The sequence below is a fragment of the Cucurbita moschata genome, unplaced genomic scaffold, assembly GCF_002738365.1.
Source record: "Cucurbita moschata cultivar Rifu unplaced genomic scaffold, Cmos_1.0 Cmo_Scf00023, whole genome shotgun sequence".
Lineage (NCBI taxonomy): Eukaryota > Viridiplantae > Streptophyta > Magnoliopsida > Cucurbitales > Cucurbitaceae > Cucurbita > Cucurbita moschata.
In genome coordinates this window covers 2575870-2595406 of record NW_019268539.1, presented here as the reverse complement: position 1 = coordinate 2595406, position 19537 = coordinate 2575870, and the positions used below count along the sequence as shown (strand labels likewise).

The following is a 19537-nucleotide window of genomic DNA, read 5'->3' as shown; positions in this document are numbered from 1 at the left end:
GAATTGTAAGATCTCATATGGTTTGGATAATGAAATAAAACATTCCTTGTAAATACTAGACACTCCAGGTAGGATACAACAAGTGGACCCTAACCAGTTTTCCCCACGTGACTCTCCAATCCCACCATTGACCACTGACAACTGTTTTGAGCAATTCCCAACCCCCATGAAGGCGACTAATCATTTTCACGGCGGCGCGTGTCACTCACTCACTGATCTCACACGTTGCGCTACTACTCTTCTGTTCACCACTTTCTGAGTGTGTGTACGTGTAGCAGAGACGATGGGGAAACGAACGACGAAAAGTTCGAGATCGCAAACGTTACCTTCATCGCCGTCGCATTCTATCTCTTCCTCTTCATCATCCAATTTCGAATTCACTATCTCTGTTTCACCTCATCAAGCCTCCACCGCGCTCTGTCCCGCCGATGAGCTCTTCTACAAAGGCCAGTTGCTTCCTCTCCATCTCTCCCCACGCCTCTCCATGGTCAGGACGCTCATTCTCGCTTCCTCCAGAACGTCGTCGTCGTCTTCCGAAACTAACAGCACCACCGCGTCGCGCGATTCCACCGAATCTCACTCCTCCTTCAACAGCGGCATTCTTCTTTTCGCCGATTGCGATTCCTCTAGACCTAGCTCCGTCACTGAGGACGACGAGTGCAGAGCGCGATTCGGTTCCAATATGGTGAAGAATCTAAATAACAACAACAACAACAACAACTCCAATCCTAATTTGCAGATTCCGATTAAGAAGAGCAAGTACTTCTCGCTATCGAAAATTTCTTCAATGTTTAGAAAAGAATCGACGAAAAACAATCCAGACCTTGAAACTGTATCCGGATCGCACATCAAGAAAATTAGCTCCTCCGCGAAGGAAGTTTTCAGGAAGTATTTAAAGAAAGTCAAGCCGTTATACGGAAAAAATTCACAAAAGCAGCAACAGCAACAGGAATGGACGACGAAAACAGATAGATCTAGTAAAGAGGACAAACCATCAAACATTGAATTTTCAGGCAGCAACTCCGGGAATGAAAGCGGATCAAGAGCAGTATCGCACTCATTTTCCGGTAATTTGAGATATCCGAGAATAAGAACCATAGCCTCGAGTTGTCCGTCATCGATTAGGTCATCGCCGAGCCACTCCGGCATCCTATCGTCTCGGAATATGTATTCGAGTAGTAGGACGAATTACGGCAACGCGTCGTCAACGGAGGAGTTGCAGAGCGCCATTCAAAGTGCAATCGCTCACTGCAAAAACTCCATGGTCCAAAGCAAAGGGCGCCAATGAGTAATTTGATTAACGAAATAATTAACTAACTATTTCTTTCGCTAATTAAGTGTTAATTAATTAGAGTTTTTTTTTTCCTTGTGTTTCTATTCGACGTTAGAATCAATCAACTCTGTGTGACTTAAGTTATTTTATTAAATTTTATTTTAAAACTATAATTTATGGATCGTAAGATTTATAAAATTTATTAGAAAGAAAATTAGAGTATATTTAAAGATTTCAAACATTTTGTTATAAAATTTTAAATAATTCTAAATTCTAACTTATTTATTATTTATTATTTATTATCTCAAGTTATATCTAATTTATATTTTTCTCATTTTTATATTAGAAATAATTTTTTTAAGCTAATTAATTTTATTATTTTTTTAATTTCAGGATCTATTCTTGTATTTTTATTCACCAATGGTTCAAGAATGTCAGTATTTAATTTCTTTATTTTATGATAGTGTTGAACTACATATTATAATTTTCACTTAATAAATAAATAAAATTTTAAAAAAATTAATTTTTTTTAACAATCGGGGTTGTGAAAACTTTTTAGTTGGGTTGGGTTACCCATCCAACCAACTCGAACTTTTTAGTTGTTCAAAGAAATTCCCTCACACAATTCAACCCAAAAACGTGCACCCATATTGAGTTCTATCCATAAAATTGCAAAAACAAACACATTATCGTCCTCAAGGCAAATAGAAAAATAAATAAATAAATAAAATAATAGAAAGATAAAACATGTCTCGAGCCCACGTGGAACCTAATGGAGGCTTAGGCATATGTGGGCTATTTACACCTCAAGCTACTTACCGATTATATTTTATATATCCTGCTATTTCAATTTTCTTTTCAAGTGGAGTTTGATGTAGCGATTGAGACGGAGGCACATGAGGACTATTGGCTACGGGTAGTCCCATCACACTTGAGTCCCAAACAATGCGAGACACTGATCGGAGTACGACTACACCCTATCTATAGTAGACACATTTTAAAACTTCAAGAAAAACCCTAAAACGAAGGTCGATATCTAGTGGCAATATATAAATAATGTTCACATTATTTTAAATTGGACTGTTACAAACTCACCTGTATAAATTGGACTTTCACATTATTTTAAATATTAAATACTTTTAACTAACAACACTATTTAAATAGTGTTCTTTTATGGTTACTTGTTATTTTATTTTTCGTGAGATCAATGAGTTACGTCATCACGATAGTGATATAACGAGTTTTCAATTTCGGTTATAATGCGATACAAATTATTAAAGTTGTATCGTTTCAAATATAACAACTACCATATATCAAGAGTAGACTTTGCAATCTACCGTAGTACAAATCCATTTACTTGAGTCCTCGAGGAACATTGAGATAAACATATTTATTATTATTATTATTTTTATCGTCTTAGAACAAGGTCAAATCTATCGGCCCTATCGGCCCTAAAATAGAAGAAATTTGAAAAGGCTCGGAGACACATCCATAAAAACACCCGAGCTAGAAGGGCAATAAAAAAACGACATATCGCTAAATATTAAATTTATTGGTTTAAGAATTAATTATTGTTTAGTTAGGAAATTATTAAGTTAATAATGAAAAGAGGATCTACGAAAACTACACATCATAGCGTAAATAATGCATTTTTTTTAATTAGTATTCGTTCATTCCACGGCATAGCTTATGAGTACGGGCTTCCCCTCGAGACTTTAAAAGCGTCTGTTAGGGGAAGGTTTCCACATCCTTGTAAATGGTGTTTTGTTCTCCTCCCCGACCAATGTGGGACATCATAATCCACCCTCCTTTTGGGCTCAGCGTCCTCGCTAACACTCTTTCTTTCTTCCAGTTGACGTGGGACCGTCATCAAATCCACCCCCCTTTGGGGCCAGCATCCTTACGGGCACTCTTTCTTCTTCCAACCGATGTGGGACCGCCATCAAATCCACCCCCTTAAGACCTAGCGTCCTTGCTGGCACTCTTTTCTTCATCCAATTGATGTGGGACTGCCATCAAATCCGGACATCACAATCCACCCCCCTTCGAGCCCAACGTCCTCGCTGGCACTATTTTCTTCTTCCAATCTATGTGTGACCGCCATCAAATCCACCCCCTTTCGGGGCCTAGCGTCCTTACTGGCACACCACCTTACGTCTACCCCCTTCGGAGAACAGCGAGAAGGCTAGCACATCGTCCGGTGTCTGGCTCTGATACCATTTATAACGGCCCAGATCCACCGCTAGCAGATATTCTCCTCTTTGAGTTTTCCCTCTCGGGCTTCCCCTCAAAGCTTTAAAAAGCCTCTGATAGTGGAAGGTTTCTACACTCTTATAAACCGTGTTTTGTTCTCATATAAAATTTTTAAAAAACTAAATTGAATTAACGGTTTGAGTATAAAATTTTACAAACAATTGAGTGGGTGGTTTCAATTAGTAATTCAATAATTAAGGGACAAGATATTCAATAATTAACTGAAAATATATTTATTTATATTATAAAGTTGTTGTGATTTAAATATTTCATTTATTATTTTAAATACCAGGTGCTATATTTAATGTAATAATTAATATCATTATTTAAAAGGGAGAAATGGAGTTATTGTGTTTCCACTGAGAAATAAAAATAAAAATCCAATTTATTGAAATGTATTATTTAATCACCAATAAATGTTGAAGATTGATTTTAAATTCATATGGATACTAAATGTGACACGTGTCAAATTTTGATTGCATAGCTTTGAATCACGTAGTATGACATGGAATGACACGGACACTAGAAAAGATACGATAAAATTTTATTTTAAAATAACACGTATTATAGAATAAATTAATAAAAAATACCTTTAAATTTTAGATTTTATCTTAAAAATATATCTAAATTTTTGCCATAACAAAACATGTTGAAATGACTCATATTGGTATGTGAGGATACTACTGGTATGATATTGTTCACTTAGGTTGAAATGATATTGTCCACTTTAAGCATAAGCTCTCGTGATTTTGCGCTTCCGTAGAAGGCCTCGTGGAGAGAATATTCTTTGATTATAAACCTAATCATTCTCTAAATTTGGGGATGCGGAACTTTCATCGTCCAACCGTCTTCACTTTTAAAAACTAAAAATAAGTAATATAACCATGTTGTATAGGGATTTCTGGTGGTGCCGAATTTGGATTTTAAATTCTGGACATGAGTTATTACAATGGTGTTATGGATGCCGCCTTCAAGTGGCGGGGAATCATTCAAAATTAAAATCCGGATTAAAACTGTAATTATATTTATTTTAATGATTAATAATTGTTTGGTCTAGAGTGATTTTAAAATAATAAAAAAGTGATTAAACTATTTTAGAATTATTTTTAACAAAAATAAGAAATAAATTAAAAAACTTTTAAAGCAATAGAAACGACGTCGTTTTAGCGATGGCAGATGAGGAAGCGGGTTCGGATCCGGGTAAACGGATAGGGTAGGGCAATACGGCGGAGAAGACGGTGGGAGTTGACGGAGGAAACGAAAACCAGACATCAGAAAATGTCAGAAAGGATCAGAAAAAGGATCAGAAAAGTTGTGTTAAGGATATTTAGTAATAAATTATAGTTTACCATATATATTATATTTGATATTTTATTATAGGGCAAATATCTAACATTTGCCTTATTCCTATAGTATCTTTCCATTTATTGTTATTTCCATTTATTACTATTTCCATATCCTTGTAATTTATTTGATTATAAATAAGATAAGCAAACATTCACAAGTTGAAAAGACGGATCGGAAAAAGAAGAGAAAAAAACAAAGAAGAAAAAAGGCGAAAGGAATTGGGATGGGACCATTATTCAATCTGTATGAACGGAAAATTGGAGGTTGCGAGGCGAGGAAGGGGCCGGGGAGGGGGGAGGGGGGCGTCCGGCCGCCGTGGGGCCGGCCTTGTGGTATTCGAAATTCGTCTTTGTGCTCTGCTCCCGTCAGCGTCGTCAGCCTGGCTGCCCTTGTTATAATAATGATGATACTCATAAAAAGCCCTAAAAGATGGTGCAGTTTTTGCCCTAAATTGGGCTTTCATTATTTCCTCAATTATTTTACCTCTTTTTGTTTTTCAAATCCCATTTTTTTAAGCAACAACATGTCCTCATGGGTTGTTGAAATAGGGATTTAAAAAAAAAAAAAAAAAAAAAAAAAAACCTAACCTAGGGTGATGGAGGTAGGGGGGCACTATTCAATGGTTATATAAATATCAAATTCAATTCCACGTTTGTTCGGGTCTACGGTCTCACTGTATTACCTAGTAGACATGTTGTGAGAATCCATATTAGTTGAAGAGGAGAGGGAAGCATTCAAGGGTGTGGAAACTTTTCCTAGTAGACGTGTTTTAAAAACTTGAGGGGGACAATATATGCTAGCGGTGGACTTGGGCTGTTACAAATGGTGTTAGAGCCAGACACTAAATGGTGTTAGAGCCAGACACTAAGCGAGGACGCTGGCTCCCAAGGAGGGGGGGTGGATTGTGAGATCTCGCATCGGTTAGAGAGGGGAACGAAGTATTTTTTATAAAAGTGTGAAAACCTCCCCCTAGCAAACGTGTTTTAAAAATCTTGAGGGGAAGCCTGAAAAGAGTTCAAATAGAACAACACTTGTTAGTAGTGAGCTTGGGTTGTTACACCTGTAATGAAAATATGATGCTCTGCGGCTTTAATTAGTGCTTTGATGACCAGAGTGGTGGAGCTGGACAAAATTACGTATACATCTCTATTGAAACGGTTCTCTTTTATCTACACATTTTCCTCACGGTTTTATAGAATTTTACTTGGAATGACAATGAAAATTAGGGAGAGGGGCAGCACACATACCTCGACTCGGATATAAGATTGAGCTTGGTAGGTCGGTTGCCTTATATATTGAGTTCGTTCAAACCTCCTCATTTCAATTGTCGATGGGGGCACTCCCAAAGTTAGTTGCATGAGTGATCCACGTTGTGTCGGAGGACTTACATGAGTCGTGTCCCTTTAAGCTCTAGATCTTCCTCGAATGAGCAAACTTACATGAGTCGCGGCCCTTTATGAATACGTATTAGTCATGGATAGGAGTAATTATGTATTGATTTAAGCCATATAACTTCGTTAGCCTTATACTTATGTCACAAGACTTGACATTATAACCTATTGTTCGACTCAACCTTAATTTTGTCAGCTTCATACTTACACAACTAACTAAATAAAGTCGTAAAATTTTCACTCCCGTCAATTTAACGACCTACTCGGTTATTTTATTTTCTATAGATTTGTTGTTATTATTATTATTTATTTTTCTCTTTTTTATCGATCATCATAAATTCTTTAAACTACAATTAAATGGAAAGTGGTTTAATTATTTTGAATAATTATAAATAAATAAGCCCCAACAACTGGTGTCGTGGTGTAGTTGGTTATCAAGTCAGTCTAACACACTGAAGGTCTCCGGTTCGAATCCGGGCGACGCCAATGTTTTTTTAATTTCGTTTTGGGCTATCTGTTCAGGGTCAGGGCCCACTAAGGGCCCACAAAATCAAGTTTCCGTTTACGTGTATATTTCAAATGTTCCGAACATTATCCAAAAGAGTTGACTTTGACCAACCATTAATACTTCAAATTAAAAAAGGCTTCGAAATTATAGATTTAATTTAATAATTAAATTTATACTCTCTGCATTATAACAAACAAAAAGCTGTAATATTAATGTCTCCTTCCAATAAGAGAGCAAAAGGACATATAATTAAATTTGAAGTATAATGACAATAAAGCCCTTGGTTGGGGTGGAAAATGGCATAAAAAACCATGAGAAGAGAGGGGGTCAAGAAGGGCAGTCTCAGTAAATTGAATAATGTAGAACTAAAAATCCCACTGCTTGAAAATTATAAATAAAAAAATTAAAATTACCTTTTTCTCCCCATTTATCCTCCATGTTTTATAGCTTTTAGCCAAATTTAGGAAGCTTTTGGAGGAGGATTCTAATATGGCATCACTGACACTGACACGAACACGAACACGAACACGAACACTTGTAGGATATAACGTCTTTTATCTTTGAGGTTTAAATAAAAACGACAAAATTTCGACTGATTACCGAAAAAAGGTTAAAGTGGTTAGATATCATTACCTCATTTGTTAGTAGCTAACTAATAGTTTTGTAGGGTATACCATCTTTTATCCTTGAGGTTTATACCATCTTTTATCCTTGAGGTTTAAATAAATGAGACAGCTATAAATGATAACAAGATTTGGACTGATACCGAGAAAATGTTGAAGTAGTCAGATATCAATGTCTCCTTCATTAGTAGCTAACTAATAGTTTTGTAGGGTATACCGTCTTTTATCCTTGAGGTTTAAATAAATGAGACAGCGTTATAAACGGCAACAAGATTTCGACTGATACCAATGTCTTCTTCATTAGTAGCTAATTAATAGTTTTGTAGGGTATACCGTCTTTTATCCTTGAAGCTTAAATAAACGAGACAATTATGAACGACGACCAGATTTCGGTTGACAACCGAGAAAAGGTTAAAATGGTAAGATATCATTGCCTCATTAGCTAGTAACTAAAAGAACTCATATTTAATCCGTGAATATAAGCCTTTAGATAAACACAACAACCTAGATCATTCAAACGGATTGATCGCTAGTCGGTGACGTGGAAGAGAATAGTAATTACATTGGGTAAAGAGGGTCTTTTTGCCAGGTAAGCTGACGTGGAGTAGGTGTCCATGTGCTGTTGGCTTTTCATATCATTAAACTCAACTCCTTAACCTACACCTTTAATAATCTCTCTCCCCTCCCTCCTTCAAACAGCTACTTTTCCTTCACAAATTTGCCAACACCTTGAATGCTTCTATCTATAAATCCCCAATTTGCAAGCAAACTCAGCTCAATTATGCAACTTTCCCATCTCTGACACAATCATTTTTCTTTCCCCGTTTCCCGGAATCCAAACACCTACCTAGAGGGAAAACAGGAACACCCACCTAGAGAGAAAAAAATGGTTTCAATAGGCAGTGGTTGTAGTGTTCATGGATCAGCCTCATCAGAGCCAAATTCCAGTCCTCGGATATCTTTCTCTTCTGAGTTTCTTGATGAAAACGACTTCATTTCCATCACTCCAAATTCACATCTAGAGAGAGAACAAGAGATTTCTGAGAGACAGAAGGAGGACAGATCAGAGAAGCTAGCATGGAGTGCTGATTTTGAGTTTCTTTCTAATAAAGTTAGTAGCCACTCCATGATTACAGCTGATGAGCTCTTCTTTGACGGGAAGCTTCTTCCCTTTTGGCAAATGCAGCAAGCAGAGAGGCTTAACAAAATCAGTCTGAAATCTTCAAAAGATGTAGATAAACAAGGCTTGGTGGACATAGAGGTAAACAAGAAGGCAGAGAACAAAGTGAATTGGTTACTCGACGACGACCCGTCACCGAGACCACCAAAATGCACTGTTCTGTGGAAAGAATTGTTGAGGTTGAAGAAACAACGCGCGTCGTCTGCGCTATCACCATCTTCTTCTTCGTCTTCGTCGTCTTCTTCCAAGTCGATGGCTGATGCACCCAAAACAGAGGAAGGGACAACAAGAAACAAAGAGAAGAACATTAAGAGGATAAAGAAGGGTTTGGAAAGGACAAGATCAGGCAGTATAAGAATAGGGCCTATGATTAATGTGCCAATCTGCACACAGCTGAAGAGCAGTGTTTTGCCACCCTTATTCCCACTTAAGAAAGGAAGATTTGATAGATAAAAAGACGAAATTAGTAGCTAAAGTCAGCAGCTCAAGATCTCATCAAGTTTATCCAACATGTTAATCTCCCTCTCTCTATTGTTACATTTCTTGACAATTTTAAACTTTCCGTCTGTGTATGCATTAATGTTGGTTATTATGGCGGTGGATCTAATAATCTACGTTTGTACATGCTGACCTCTAGTTTTTGTTTGTTGGCATTCCTTGATTAATCATCTTATGCTTTTTTGGTTCGACATACCTTTTTGGTGTACACTTCGTCTTTGTCCTCCTGAATAGCAAAATTTGGAAGTGAACAGTTCAACGTCACATGCCGGATGCAGCATCAACGGATCAGTGGGTCACCCACATTTCATTACAATCCAATAGCAGCTTTCAGAATGGAACCTGGGCCCAAGATTATCTTCAGTTGTTAAAACAGTTCATTATTCTTTAAAAAAAAAAAGCATTAGATTTCATAGTTAAATGATTCAAATAAATGGGTAGGTACATGTATGCAGGAACCTGAATTGCTTTCTGTTAGATATTGTTTGATCTTTGATTACCGCCCACCCACACCCACCGCTAGCTGATATTGTTTGTTTTGACCTGTTATGTATTGCCGTCAGCCTCATAGTTTTAAAATGCGTCTGCTAGAGAGAGGTTTCCACATCCTTATAAGGAACGCGTCGTTCTCCTCTCCAACCAATGGGAATCCACCCTTTGGAGGCCCAGTGTCCACACTAGCACAACGCCCGATGTCTGTCTCTAATACCATTTGTAACAGCCCAAACCCACTGCTAGCAGATATTGTCTGCTTTGACCCGTTACGTATCACCGTCAGCCTCACAGTTTTAAAACGCATCTGCTAGGGAGGAGGGGAACGAAACATCTCTTATAAGGGTGTGGAAACCTCTCTCTAGCAAATGCGTTTTACAACAATGAGGCTGACAGTGATATAATAATGGATCAAAACGGACAATATCTGCTAGCAATGAGTTTAGGTAACACAATATGTGAGAGCTCAATGATCCCCCACCATTTATGAATTCCGAAGAGGTGAAGCAGAAGCTGTATCTGCACGTCTGACATTAATTCAGAAGAGTAAGCTTGTTTCAAAGTTGAATTAATTTCATGTAGAGGAGATGTGGGTAGAGTAATCTATCAGACGAGGCTTCCAGATGGGCAGGAAAAATGATTTAATAATGATGAGTACAGATGAAACAAGGAAAAAGCGACAAATGAAGAGGAAGCATACTGATACAGCTAAGCCTGGATGACTGCAACAACAAACAGAGTGGATCAGCTATAACACCCACTAAAGTAAACGACCAAGGGGAGGGAATTCAACGGGAGGAACAGAACCACATCCTAATACAGGAAACATAGGGAAGCTGAGAATTCTTTATCAAGCTCAAAATCATATAAATTAAGAATACATGGGCAATAATTGCACAGAATTAAGGAATGGGAGAACAGTAGTCTCGGTCTGTGAGTACATGGGCTGATTGAACGTGGACAAGAAATCAATAAATAAAGTCACTTGAACCATCCGGATATGGAAACTCATACAGTTTACTACAACAAAGAAGGCTAATGGGTAGGGCAGTTTCATTGAAGAACTTACAAGGCAAAATGTTTAACTGTTCTTCCCCAAACACTACTCTTTACACGAGCAAACAAGTAGCTTTAGAGAAACAAAGTTGCTAAGGGGATGGCGGTCCCAATACATGGTTTCATGAAAAAATCTGATCAACCAATGTACAAAAGTTTTTGGGTATTTCCTTATTAGTAGGACTTTGAGGAAATCAAGCCAAATGAACAACAGATTAATTAATTGCTGTTAAATTTACAATTCAATAAAAAAATGTTCATCAAGTCATGAAATCAACTGAAGATACTATAAAGTTTCAAATTCTTAGAAATTTTCTTTACGAATAAGTAGGATAAAGGCATATAAGATGAAGCAAAATAGCAGAGAAAAGGTGAAAAATCCTACAAAACTTAAAGAAATGGGAGCGTTGATCAAACTGTATGATATATCAAGGATGCAGACCAAGCGAGGACAACAATTATGAGAATTAGTTATTCATCCAATTTTTTTGCCTCTCAAACTCAACTTTGAACTCAGAAGCTACAAGCATTGTTTACATCTTTTCATCAACATGCAGTAACCAAACAAGACATGGCTACTACTTATGTCATTATGTGGCCTAACTTACGAATAAAATAATGAGCGGTGGGCTTGAAAAGATCTACATTTCTACTATGCAATCAGAAGAATGAAAATTATACATCAAGAACTTTGCAGCACTGAATCTTTACTATAGATTTTAGGATAAACAACAATCTTTACTATAATTTTCATGAGCCAAGGAACAGCACTGAATCTTTAGCAATAAAATCATACAAGTACACATACAGTTCCCTCAAGCAAGGCAAAGTTCCAAGTGACAATGAAATCTCACCACACTGAAGTTATTATCTTCCAAATGCCTGTCAAGAACTGCCAAGTGAGATAGCAGATGAATCCAGAAACAAAATTGATAAATAAATGTCAAACACTATATTCAGGGAGCATACTCTGTCAAGAACTGCTACGTGATAAGGATCCTGAAAGGTCCATACTCAAAAGGTTTCTGAAATCAGGAAAGGGAAGCAGTTTGTTAACATGAAGTGAATATGAAATATAGAATTTAAAAGCCATAAAGAGTTCAAACTCACAAAGTAACCACACGAATTCAAGAGCCTTCAGAACATGTAATTCCTGCCCAGCGATACTGATGGTTGAAGCATGGATCTCCAATCCAATCAGGTTGGGAATTTTTTAGACTCCTTGTTACTCCCGCAAGATTGATAGCCATGATTAGTAGACAAGTCAATGTTATGATGACTACAACTAACCTACAATAAACATCATGAAACCAGCAATGGAAAGATCAGACATACTATAAAGGAAAAGGAAAATCCATGTGCAAATCATGAATGAAATGAAGGACCACAAACAAGCAGTGGCTAGTAAATTAATATGTCATTTTCTCTTCCCTTACTCCCCCATGCTTTAATAATTCTAGCTTAATTTCCCTTGCATTCACAAATGGCATAAGCACTCACAAGGCCTCAAAAATGAATTCATTCTAATTACATGATTAAGTTCAAGTTGATCTCCTCTTTCACTAAAATCAAGAACAAGCTATGAACTGCAATTAGGTATAGACCCATATGCTTCCATGAAAGATGGTTGGCGTGCGCATAGACACGTATAAAGCAAACAAAAAACAATGAAGTTACATACCATCTCTTACAAGAGTTCTTGCTGCAAGGGGCACAACATGAAAAGGTTTTCCACCATGGATCAATGGGCCAAGTCTTGACTGGGGAGAGGGAGCCACCGGCTTGCAAAAACAACATGATCATTAGCAAAGTATAGAGCAATGTGGCCTCCAATTGTTCCAGCTTATCATTCTTTACCTCTGTTTCAAATAGCTTAGACGGGTCGAGATTCCATATACTAGAGGCAGATACAGTTCTATTGGTTACGTTCCAACTGTTATTCCCAAATGGTTGCCAAAAGTGATCAAACTTGAAAAGAAAGTAATGCAAACAGACGCAAGATAATACATTTGGAGCACCGCAACAAATTATGACAAAAACCTATTCAACTCAGTCCCCTCTGACTTTTATCTCATTTCAAGAGATTGTTCTTCAAAGTTTACCCATTACTGCTAAAGTATAGAATCATAAACATGGCAAAACCAAGAAAGCTAGTTGTCATATATAAATCCTGGCTACTCATGTTTACACCAAAAACAGTCAATTCATGCCAGAAATAAATGTCAAATTGTAGAGCCCCCTTTATGGAAAGTCAAAAGAAGCATTCAATTTTTTCCCCTTTTCCAAAACAAACCGTAAGTTCGATCCAGTGTACCCAAAATTGTGTCTAGTGTCACAATTCCTCTCTTGCCGGTGAACAAGTTAGGTGTATGCAAATCGTAAGTTGCAGACAATGATCGAGCCTCAGTCACATACACCACTATATTTTCATGAGAGAAATAGTAAAAACCTATCTGCAAATTAAAGCAAATAAAAGAGGTTTGAAACGGTCTTATACAAAGTAAAAACCTAAGGACAATACGTCTTATACAAAGTATGATCGGGACATCCAACACACAGCCACAGACAATAAGTCTTTGACACTTTCCAATCAAACACAAGCCAATCAAACGCAAGCCGCAGTTAACAAAATACCTCATATTATAAAGAGAATCCCCCAACAACACAACCTCCAAGGCAGAAGTAAAAGGGGGTCGGGATCCGTATACGTATTGGAGCCGATGCACACACTCATGGATTTCCCCTTGGCCTCAAAAACACCCTCGTAATACGACGCAATCCCCTGCCAAAGTCCCCAGAAGTACTCACCACGCTCCAAACAGTCCTACCAACAATCTGATCGAAAACCGGCGGCGAATCAAGGCCATTAACTCCGCCGTAGTAATACGTCATTCAAACCCTATACTTTCCGGTACGAAAGACAGGTCCCACAACATAGAAAAATTTCCAATTAATAGCCCTAGGAAAGGAGCGGACAGTGGAAAGCGTAGGATCAAGAACAGAGTCAGTGATGTTCCTGTTGATTTCACTTTCGTCGTCAGGTTTCCAGATGTGGCCGTCGAGTTTCGTCGGAGCAGGGAAGTCAATAATCGATGAAAAAGTTGAAAACAGAGTAGGAAAGTAAGACCAGGGAGAAGAAGAGAGCAGAGATAAAGGTTAAAAATGGCGCACCTCTGAGGGAATGAGAAGGAGGAAATAGGCCATGGCCGAAGGAGAAATCGTCGTGCAAGAAAGGAATAAGGACGGCGGCGGAGTCTGATGCCGGAGTTGGGGAAGAGGAAGGAATTCGTTTGAGTATCCATTTCATCAACGCGGGAAATCATGAGTCAGGTCAGACATGGCCGTTATTATTATTATATTTTTAATTTTTGTTTTATGTTAAATTAGTCGTTTTCGATACAAAATTGAAATTTAAATACATATTAGATAATTTAAAAATGACAGTCATAGAATCTCAAGCTTCCCCGACCCTTGTCATTAGACCATTATCTATGCACGTATTTTCAACTTGAACTCTCAAATCTTTTACTTCTAGCAAACAATGCAATTCACGTTGCGAGAGATGCCCATTTCTCGTCCGAGAGAACCACTCACTAGCTAGCCAGACTAGTGGGACCCTATCTAGAGACATATTGAAAACCATGTCTTTCAAACGCAACGTCTGTCTTCCAAATAAAAAAGAAAAATGGGCTCGATGAGAAGAAAGATGGAGTGCGGCCTGTAGAGCACATGTAAGACACAGTCGGGTTGATCACACAACGGATCTCTATCTCTCTTTAGATATCTAAAGATGGAGAGAAATAGCCTTATACTTGACTTGCCTACTAGCTAGCTTTAATTTTGAGGTCTAAATTGAGTACACTAGGAGATTCCTCTTATTTCCTTTTTATTTACACGAAATGATCAAGCATTCGTTCTCTGGAAATCCATATTCGTCCTAACCAAACCTCATATCCAAACCTCATATCTCGAACCAAATTTGAAAGCTTTAATGCAATTGTGGAAAAGTGGGAAGATTTTCTAAGCATTTCAGGTCAAAGCCTACAATTAATGAAGAGACTTTATATAGAACAGTAGAACAGTATGCATATCAATATGTCTACTACACCTACAAAACACCACAAGTTTTACAAACACATTGGATGGATGGAAGTTGGCCATTGTGCTTTAAAAGGATCACACTGTTATTCATTTCTTCTCCTTCAGAACTTCATTCAATCAGGCAGCTGATAAATCTGTAATTCCTGAGCTGAACTTGGAAGGAAGCTGAAGTAATGGCACTCTTTTCCGATTTACGAGGCCTCCCTTGACGTTTCGACTCTATAATCAAGCCCATCCATTTCCTCTTCCATTGGAGTTATGTCTAGAATCTGTGGAGCCTTGGACATAGCTCGATCGCTTCTTCTTGTGTGTTTTCCATGTTATTACGCATCGACTCCATTCGCTTCCTGATTCGGCCAAGAATTCGTGTTTTCTAATACTTACCCCTCCTTCGGACTTTGGTCTCTTTGGGGTTGGTTCTAAACCTGAATTGTCTTCGCTTGTTCCCTCGCTCGTTACAGGCACGTTATCATCGTATTCTATCAGCTTATCCTCTGCCCTTGAGCTGACAATATTGCTGGTTGATACACTGCCTTCACGTGAGGGAGTCTCTCTTCTATTTGCTTTCATAGAAAGGTTTGGAATTTCTCCATTCTCCACAGCTTTCATCCACTGCAAATCACTCAGTGTATCAGCATAAACCACCTCCTTTCTTCTTCGTTTTCCAGCGACACTGAGAATTTCTGAACCCTTGTTCTTCTCTTCGTTACCGTCGGGTACTGAGTATACCCACTCAGGTACCTCGTGTTCTTCCATCAAACGAGATCTATATTTCTCCTTCTGTCTTCTTTCTTCGTCCATTTTCTCGAAAAGCCAGAATTCTTCGTCTGATCGAGCTGCAAGGCGATTGATTTCTCTCTCACTTGGCACGTCAGTGCCAAGTGCGCTCGTTCCTCTGCGCATAATCTCCTCCAACATCTCTCTTCGGTCTTGAGCTGGAAGAGACAAATGGAGGGAGAATCGAAGTGAATGGAAAACCAATAATACAAAAGCTGAAGGCAGTGTAAATAAGCCATCAAGAAACTAAGGGTGGAAATTTGAGAGCTAAGGGACGGAGTTCTCGAGAAAATGTCGTATATTCGAACCTCTCAAGAACAAACTAAAATAAAGGATTCAAGCACTAGTTTTGAACCAAACGGCATCATAGTATTCAAGGTTATTATATATAGAAATAACAAACCTGTTGAAGTTGTGTTGAAAAGTCCAGCTTGGATAACCTTGGCATCAATCCCCATCTTCTGTTTTGCACGCTCCAGGATAACCTCTTCAACTGATCCAACACTAACCAGGACAAACACCCTTACTTCCTTCTTTTGTCCGATACGGTGAGCTCGATCCTCTGCCTGTTGGTCCATTTGAGGATTCCAATCACTGTCAAAGATAATAACAGTATCTGCAGTCTGTAAGTTCAAACCTAAACCACCCGCCCGAGTACTCAAGAGAAACATGAAAAACGGGGAGTCCGGGGCATTAAATTGCTTCACTAGAGACCCTCTTTCTTCAGTTTTTGTCGAACCATCAAGTCGGAGATATCTAAACTCATGGAGTTGAAGATAAATTTCAAGAACATCCATAAGACGAGTCATTTGTGAGAAAAGCAGGACTCTATGCCCAGTTCTATGTAGCTTCGGGAGCAGACGATCGAGTAGTTCAAATTTCCCAGAAGCTCTGACGATCTCCTCCTTGCGCCAAATATTATAATCTCCCAAAACAAAAAGATATGGATGATTACAACACTTTCTCAGCTGCATCGTTAAATTTTGTAGGGACTTCGATTTGCCCGAACCTGCCAAGCGAATAGTTGTTAATTAATGCAGTAAAAGAACTTACAAGAACTGTAATCAAAGAAGGTACATAAGTTCAGAAGGGCAAGAAGATATTCCAACCAAAATATATAGCAAGTTTCATGTGCAGCATACCCGTGTCAACCCTGCCAATAGAAGTTACTTGTTGATAGTATACTTTCTGCCATTCTGACATATCACATTTTAGTATGACTTGTGACTTTTCAGGTAGATACTTTTCCACCTCGTCCTTTTTTCGCCTCAATATGAATGGCCTAATAACCTAAAGAGAAATATATTAGAAAGGCAGACAAGAAAAGAAAAATAAAATATTAACTCAAACATGGAGAAGAGCGAATAGACAATGCCCACATGATGCAAACGGCGAATGATCAATAGCTCTTCTTCATCTGTCAGTGTAACATCACTCCGATCTGCAAATGGTGCATTGAACCACTCCTGGAAATTCTGGACAGAATTAAATATATGCGGCAGGAGAAAATTAAGCAGGGACCATAATTCCTGCAAACTGTTCTGGATAGGTGTACCAGTTAAAAGAAGTCTACGTTTGATCTGGTAGCTGCAAACAAGGAAACGTTTCAAATATGTAAAGCTCCGAACTCTATATTTTAATGCATAATGGATAAAGATTTGAAGGAGCATTAAGGCATGATTTTGAGAAAAGTAGCTGCAAAGGAAATGTTTCAAATACATAAAACTCCAATTTCTATTTTAATACGTGAAGGGTAGAGATTTAACATTAAGGCACGATTTTGAGAAAAGTATCTCCTACAGTTAAAAACGAACTAGCTTGACAAGCTCTCTCGGAAAAAAGTGTATATCAGAGAGAGAAAAAAGGACCTTAACATATGTTACTTGAATATATTGTAAGCTCAGATACGAAATAGTATTTGAAACTACGAGAAAAAAGGCATTTCAGGAATTAGTATCATACCCTGCAAGTGTTTGTGCAAGAGCACAATCACGATTTTTCAGCCGATGGCCTTCATCAACAATCATATAATACCAGTGTATTTTCTTCAAAAATGATTTATCTCTCATAATGAGATCATAATGTGTAATCAAGACACTAAATTTTCCTTCACTCAATAGCTCCTCCTTTATAGCCTTTCTCTCCTCCTGACGCCCATCGTAAAGAACAGCAGCGATACTGGATAAGAAACAAAAACAAGAACGATTCCAATGTGAATCTATTCTGAATATAAACACGTGCATATCTCTAGGATAAAAATTTGTCATTCCAATCTGAATATTGCAATTTAACAACTACAAAGACAGATACGTAAAGCAGAGAGAATGAAAAGAATGTGCTAGGGAACTGAGGGTAATGTTCTTCCGTACCTTGGGGCCCATGTTGTAAATTCATGAATCCAGTTTGGAAGTACTGCCTTGGGAGCAACTATTAAATGAGGTCCAGTCACATCCTTGTATTCCATGAGGTAAGCAATCAATGAGATTGTTTGTATTGTTTTTCCCAGTCCCATTTCATCAGCCAATATTCCATTTAAATTGTTATTGAATAATGAAAGCATCCACTGAAGTCCTTCTATTTGGTAGGGCCTCAATTCTCCTCCTTGTAGCATGGAAGGCTGCTCAGTGACCTGTAAATTGAATTTTTAGTCAGACTTCCCGGTTCGTAGAATGTTTTAACAGTTCAGTACATGCAGAATTATAGCCATTTGATTCTAAGTTCTTATAAAACTCTTTGGAAATAGGTATAGACCAGAAAAAATGGATTCAACTTTGAAAAAGCAATGCAATACATATGAAGTTCTTTGGTACCTTTTCCTGAATTGCATGAATGGCAGAGTTATATTGTCGCTGTCCTTCAAGCAAATCACCACTTTCATAATTGCGGTCAGAATCAGTGGCATCTAAATCTTCATCCATGAGTAGTTCTTGAGGGGTTGCATTCTTTGAAGAATCCAATTCCTGTAAATCAACATCAGATTCATCCAAGGTCTCGATGCCATCAGAGAGTTTAGAATCTTTCTGTCTTTGAACAGCAGCACCCAAGTTAACAAGTAGTTTGTTTGTTTCTTCGAGAAGTGTTGTTAATCGTTCATTCTTGCTCTCCTTAACCAATCTCATGTAAGCTTCTTGATCATCTGCCTTTAGTGCTTGGAACCTCAGTTTTTCTGCCCTGGTAGCACGTTGTCTTTGTCTTCCATGCCATGCCTGTCCAAATATCACATGATAAATTATTTTTCAAGGGGCAAGGTAATTGAAAGAATGTAGACCTAACAAATTTTCTAAATTATTCATAATTTCTGTTCACTCCAAGAACAGAAAACGGTATCGCTAAGCTTCCATAATTCTAAACTGATAGAAGTAGAACTGAAGTATTAGTTTATTGAAAAGAATGAGTTACAAAAATCTCGAGCATTGGTGAAGTTTGGCTTCCTTTTTCTACAATGTACACCCTGCCTTCTTCTCAGCTTACTCCATCTACCGATAACAGCCACTCATTGTAAGTGCACAACAAGCTCAGTTCATTGTCCTAACCCCTAACTAGCCAGCCAACCATAACTATCCCTCCCTTCTAGCATAAGTAAAATGCTTCACAGTCTATTTGTATCAGAATTTAAAGCACAGTTCCTAATAGAAAAATCTCCTCCTTGCAAAATCAAAATTAAGAAAAGGACAGAATTTAAATAGGCAATACCTGAACTCCGTCATTTCTCTGTTTCCGACGTTTTACAGAAGCTTGAATTTGTAAATGGAATTCACGAACAGCATTTAGTATCTCAGCAAAAAACTTTCTTTTCCTAGTTTCGATTTGGTTTTTCTCCTCCTCTTCTAACCTTGATGTCCTCTGCAAAAACAGGTTTCTTCTACTTTAATAGTATACAACAAGCAATTTCATTAGAGATTATATATATTTTCCTTTTTCTTACACAAAATCATATTTTTCATAATAGTTTCTTGAGCTAACACTTTTTCATAATCCTCAAAGTTCGCAAGAGCACCTGTTGGAGATTTTTTTTTTTTTTTTTTTTTTTGGGGGGAT

General features: G+C 37.8%; 3 protein-coding genes, 1 long non-coding RNA gene and 1 other non-coding gene across 6 annotated transcripts in view; 3 read left to right on the top strand and 2 right to left on the bottom strand.

Moving 5' to 3' along the window:
• Window positions 1-240: 240 nt before the first annotated feature.
• LOC111460296 (probable membrane-associated kinase regulator 1) lies at window positions 241-1330 on the top strand. Its single transcript, XM_023103498.1, has one exon. It carries the CDS (start codon window positions 284-286, stop codon window positions 1286-1288), a length of 1005 nt encoding a protein of 334 aa, XP_022959266.1. The 5' UTR covers window positions 241-283; the 3' UTR covers window positions 1289-1330.
• A 5346-nt stretch (window positions 1331-6676) lies between these two features.
• On the top strand, window positions 6677-6750 carry TRNAV-AAC. The gene has a single exon. It is a non-coding gene; the product is annotated as a tRNA-Val (tRNA).
• A 1405-nt stretch (window positions 6751-8155) lies between these two features.
• On the top strand, window positions 8156-9268 carry LOC111459965. The gene has a single exon (XM_023103037.1). The coding sequence runs from the start codon at window positions 8282-8284 to the stop codon at window positions 9026-9028; it is 747 nt and encodes a 248-aa protein (XP_022958805.1). The 5' UTR covers window positions 8156-8281; the 3' UTR covers window positions 9029-9268.
• Window positions 9269-9881: 613 nt separating this feature from the next.
• LOC111460067 lies at window positions 9882-13067 on the bottom strand. 2 transcript variants are annotated; one of them, XR_002713369.1, is made up of 6 exons: window positions 12915-13067; window positions 12479-12554; window positions 12303-12402; window positions 11732-11911; window positions 10266-11646; window positions 9882-10092 (listed from the first exon to the last, which is right to left on the bottom strand). It is a non-coding gene; the product is annotated as an uncharacterized LOC111460067 (long non-coding RNA). The 2 variants fall into 2 exon arrangements; XR_002713368.1 differs by having other exon boundaries at window positions 12303-12554.
• A 1554-nt stretch (window positions 13068-14621) lies between these two features.
• LOC111460270 (probable ATP-dependent DNA helicase CHR12) overlaps window positions 14622-19537 on the bottom strand; it is a 7701-nt gene continuing 2785 nt past the window's right edge. Inside the window, exons 5-12 of the mRNA XM_023103444.1 lie at window positions 19193-19342; window positions 18310-18705; window positions 17869-18128; window positions 17462-17677; window positions 16879-17086; window positions 16642-16789; window positions 15903-16508; window positions 14622-15657 (exon numbers count right to left, since the gene is read on the bottom strand). Coding sequence (XP_022959212.1) covers window positions 14948-15657; window positions 15903-16508; window positions 16642-16789; window positions 16879-17086; window positions 17462-17677; window positions 17869-18128; window positions 18310-18705; window positions 19193-19342 — 2694 coding nt within the window. The 3' untranslated portion in view covers window positions 14622-14947. The remainder of the gene's footprint in view (window positions 15658-15902; window positions 16509-16641; window positions 16790-16878; window positions 17087-17461; window positions 17678-17868; window positions 18129-18309; window positions 18706-19192; window positions 19343-19537) is intronic.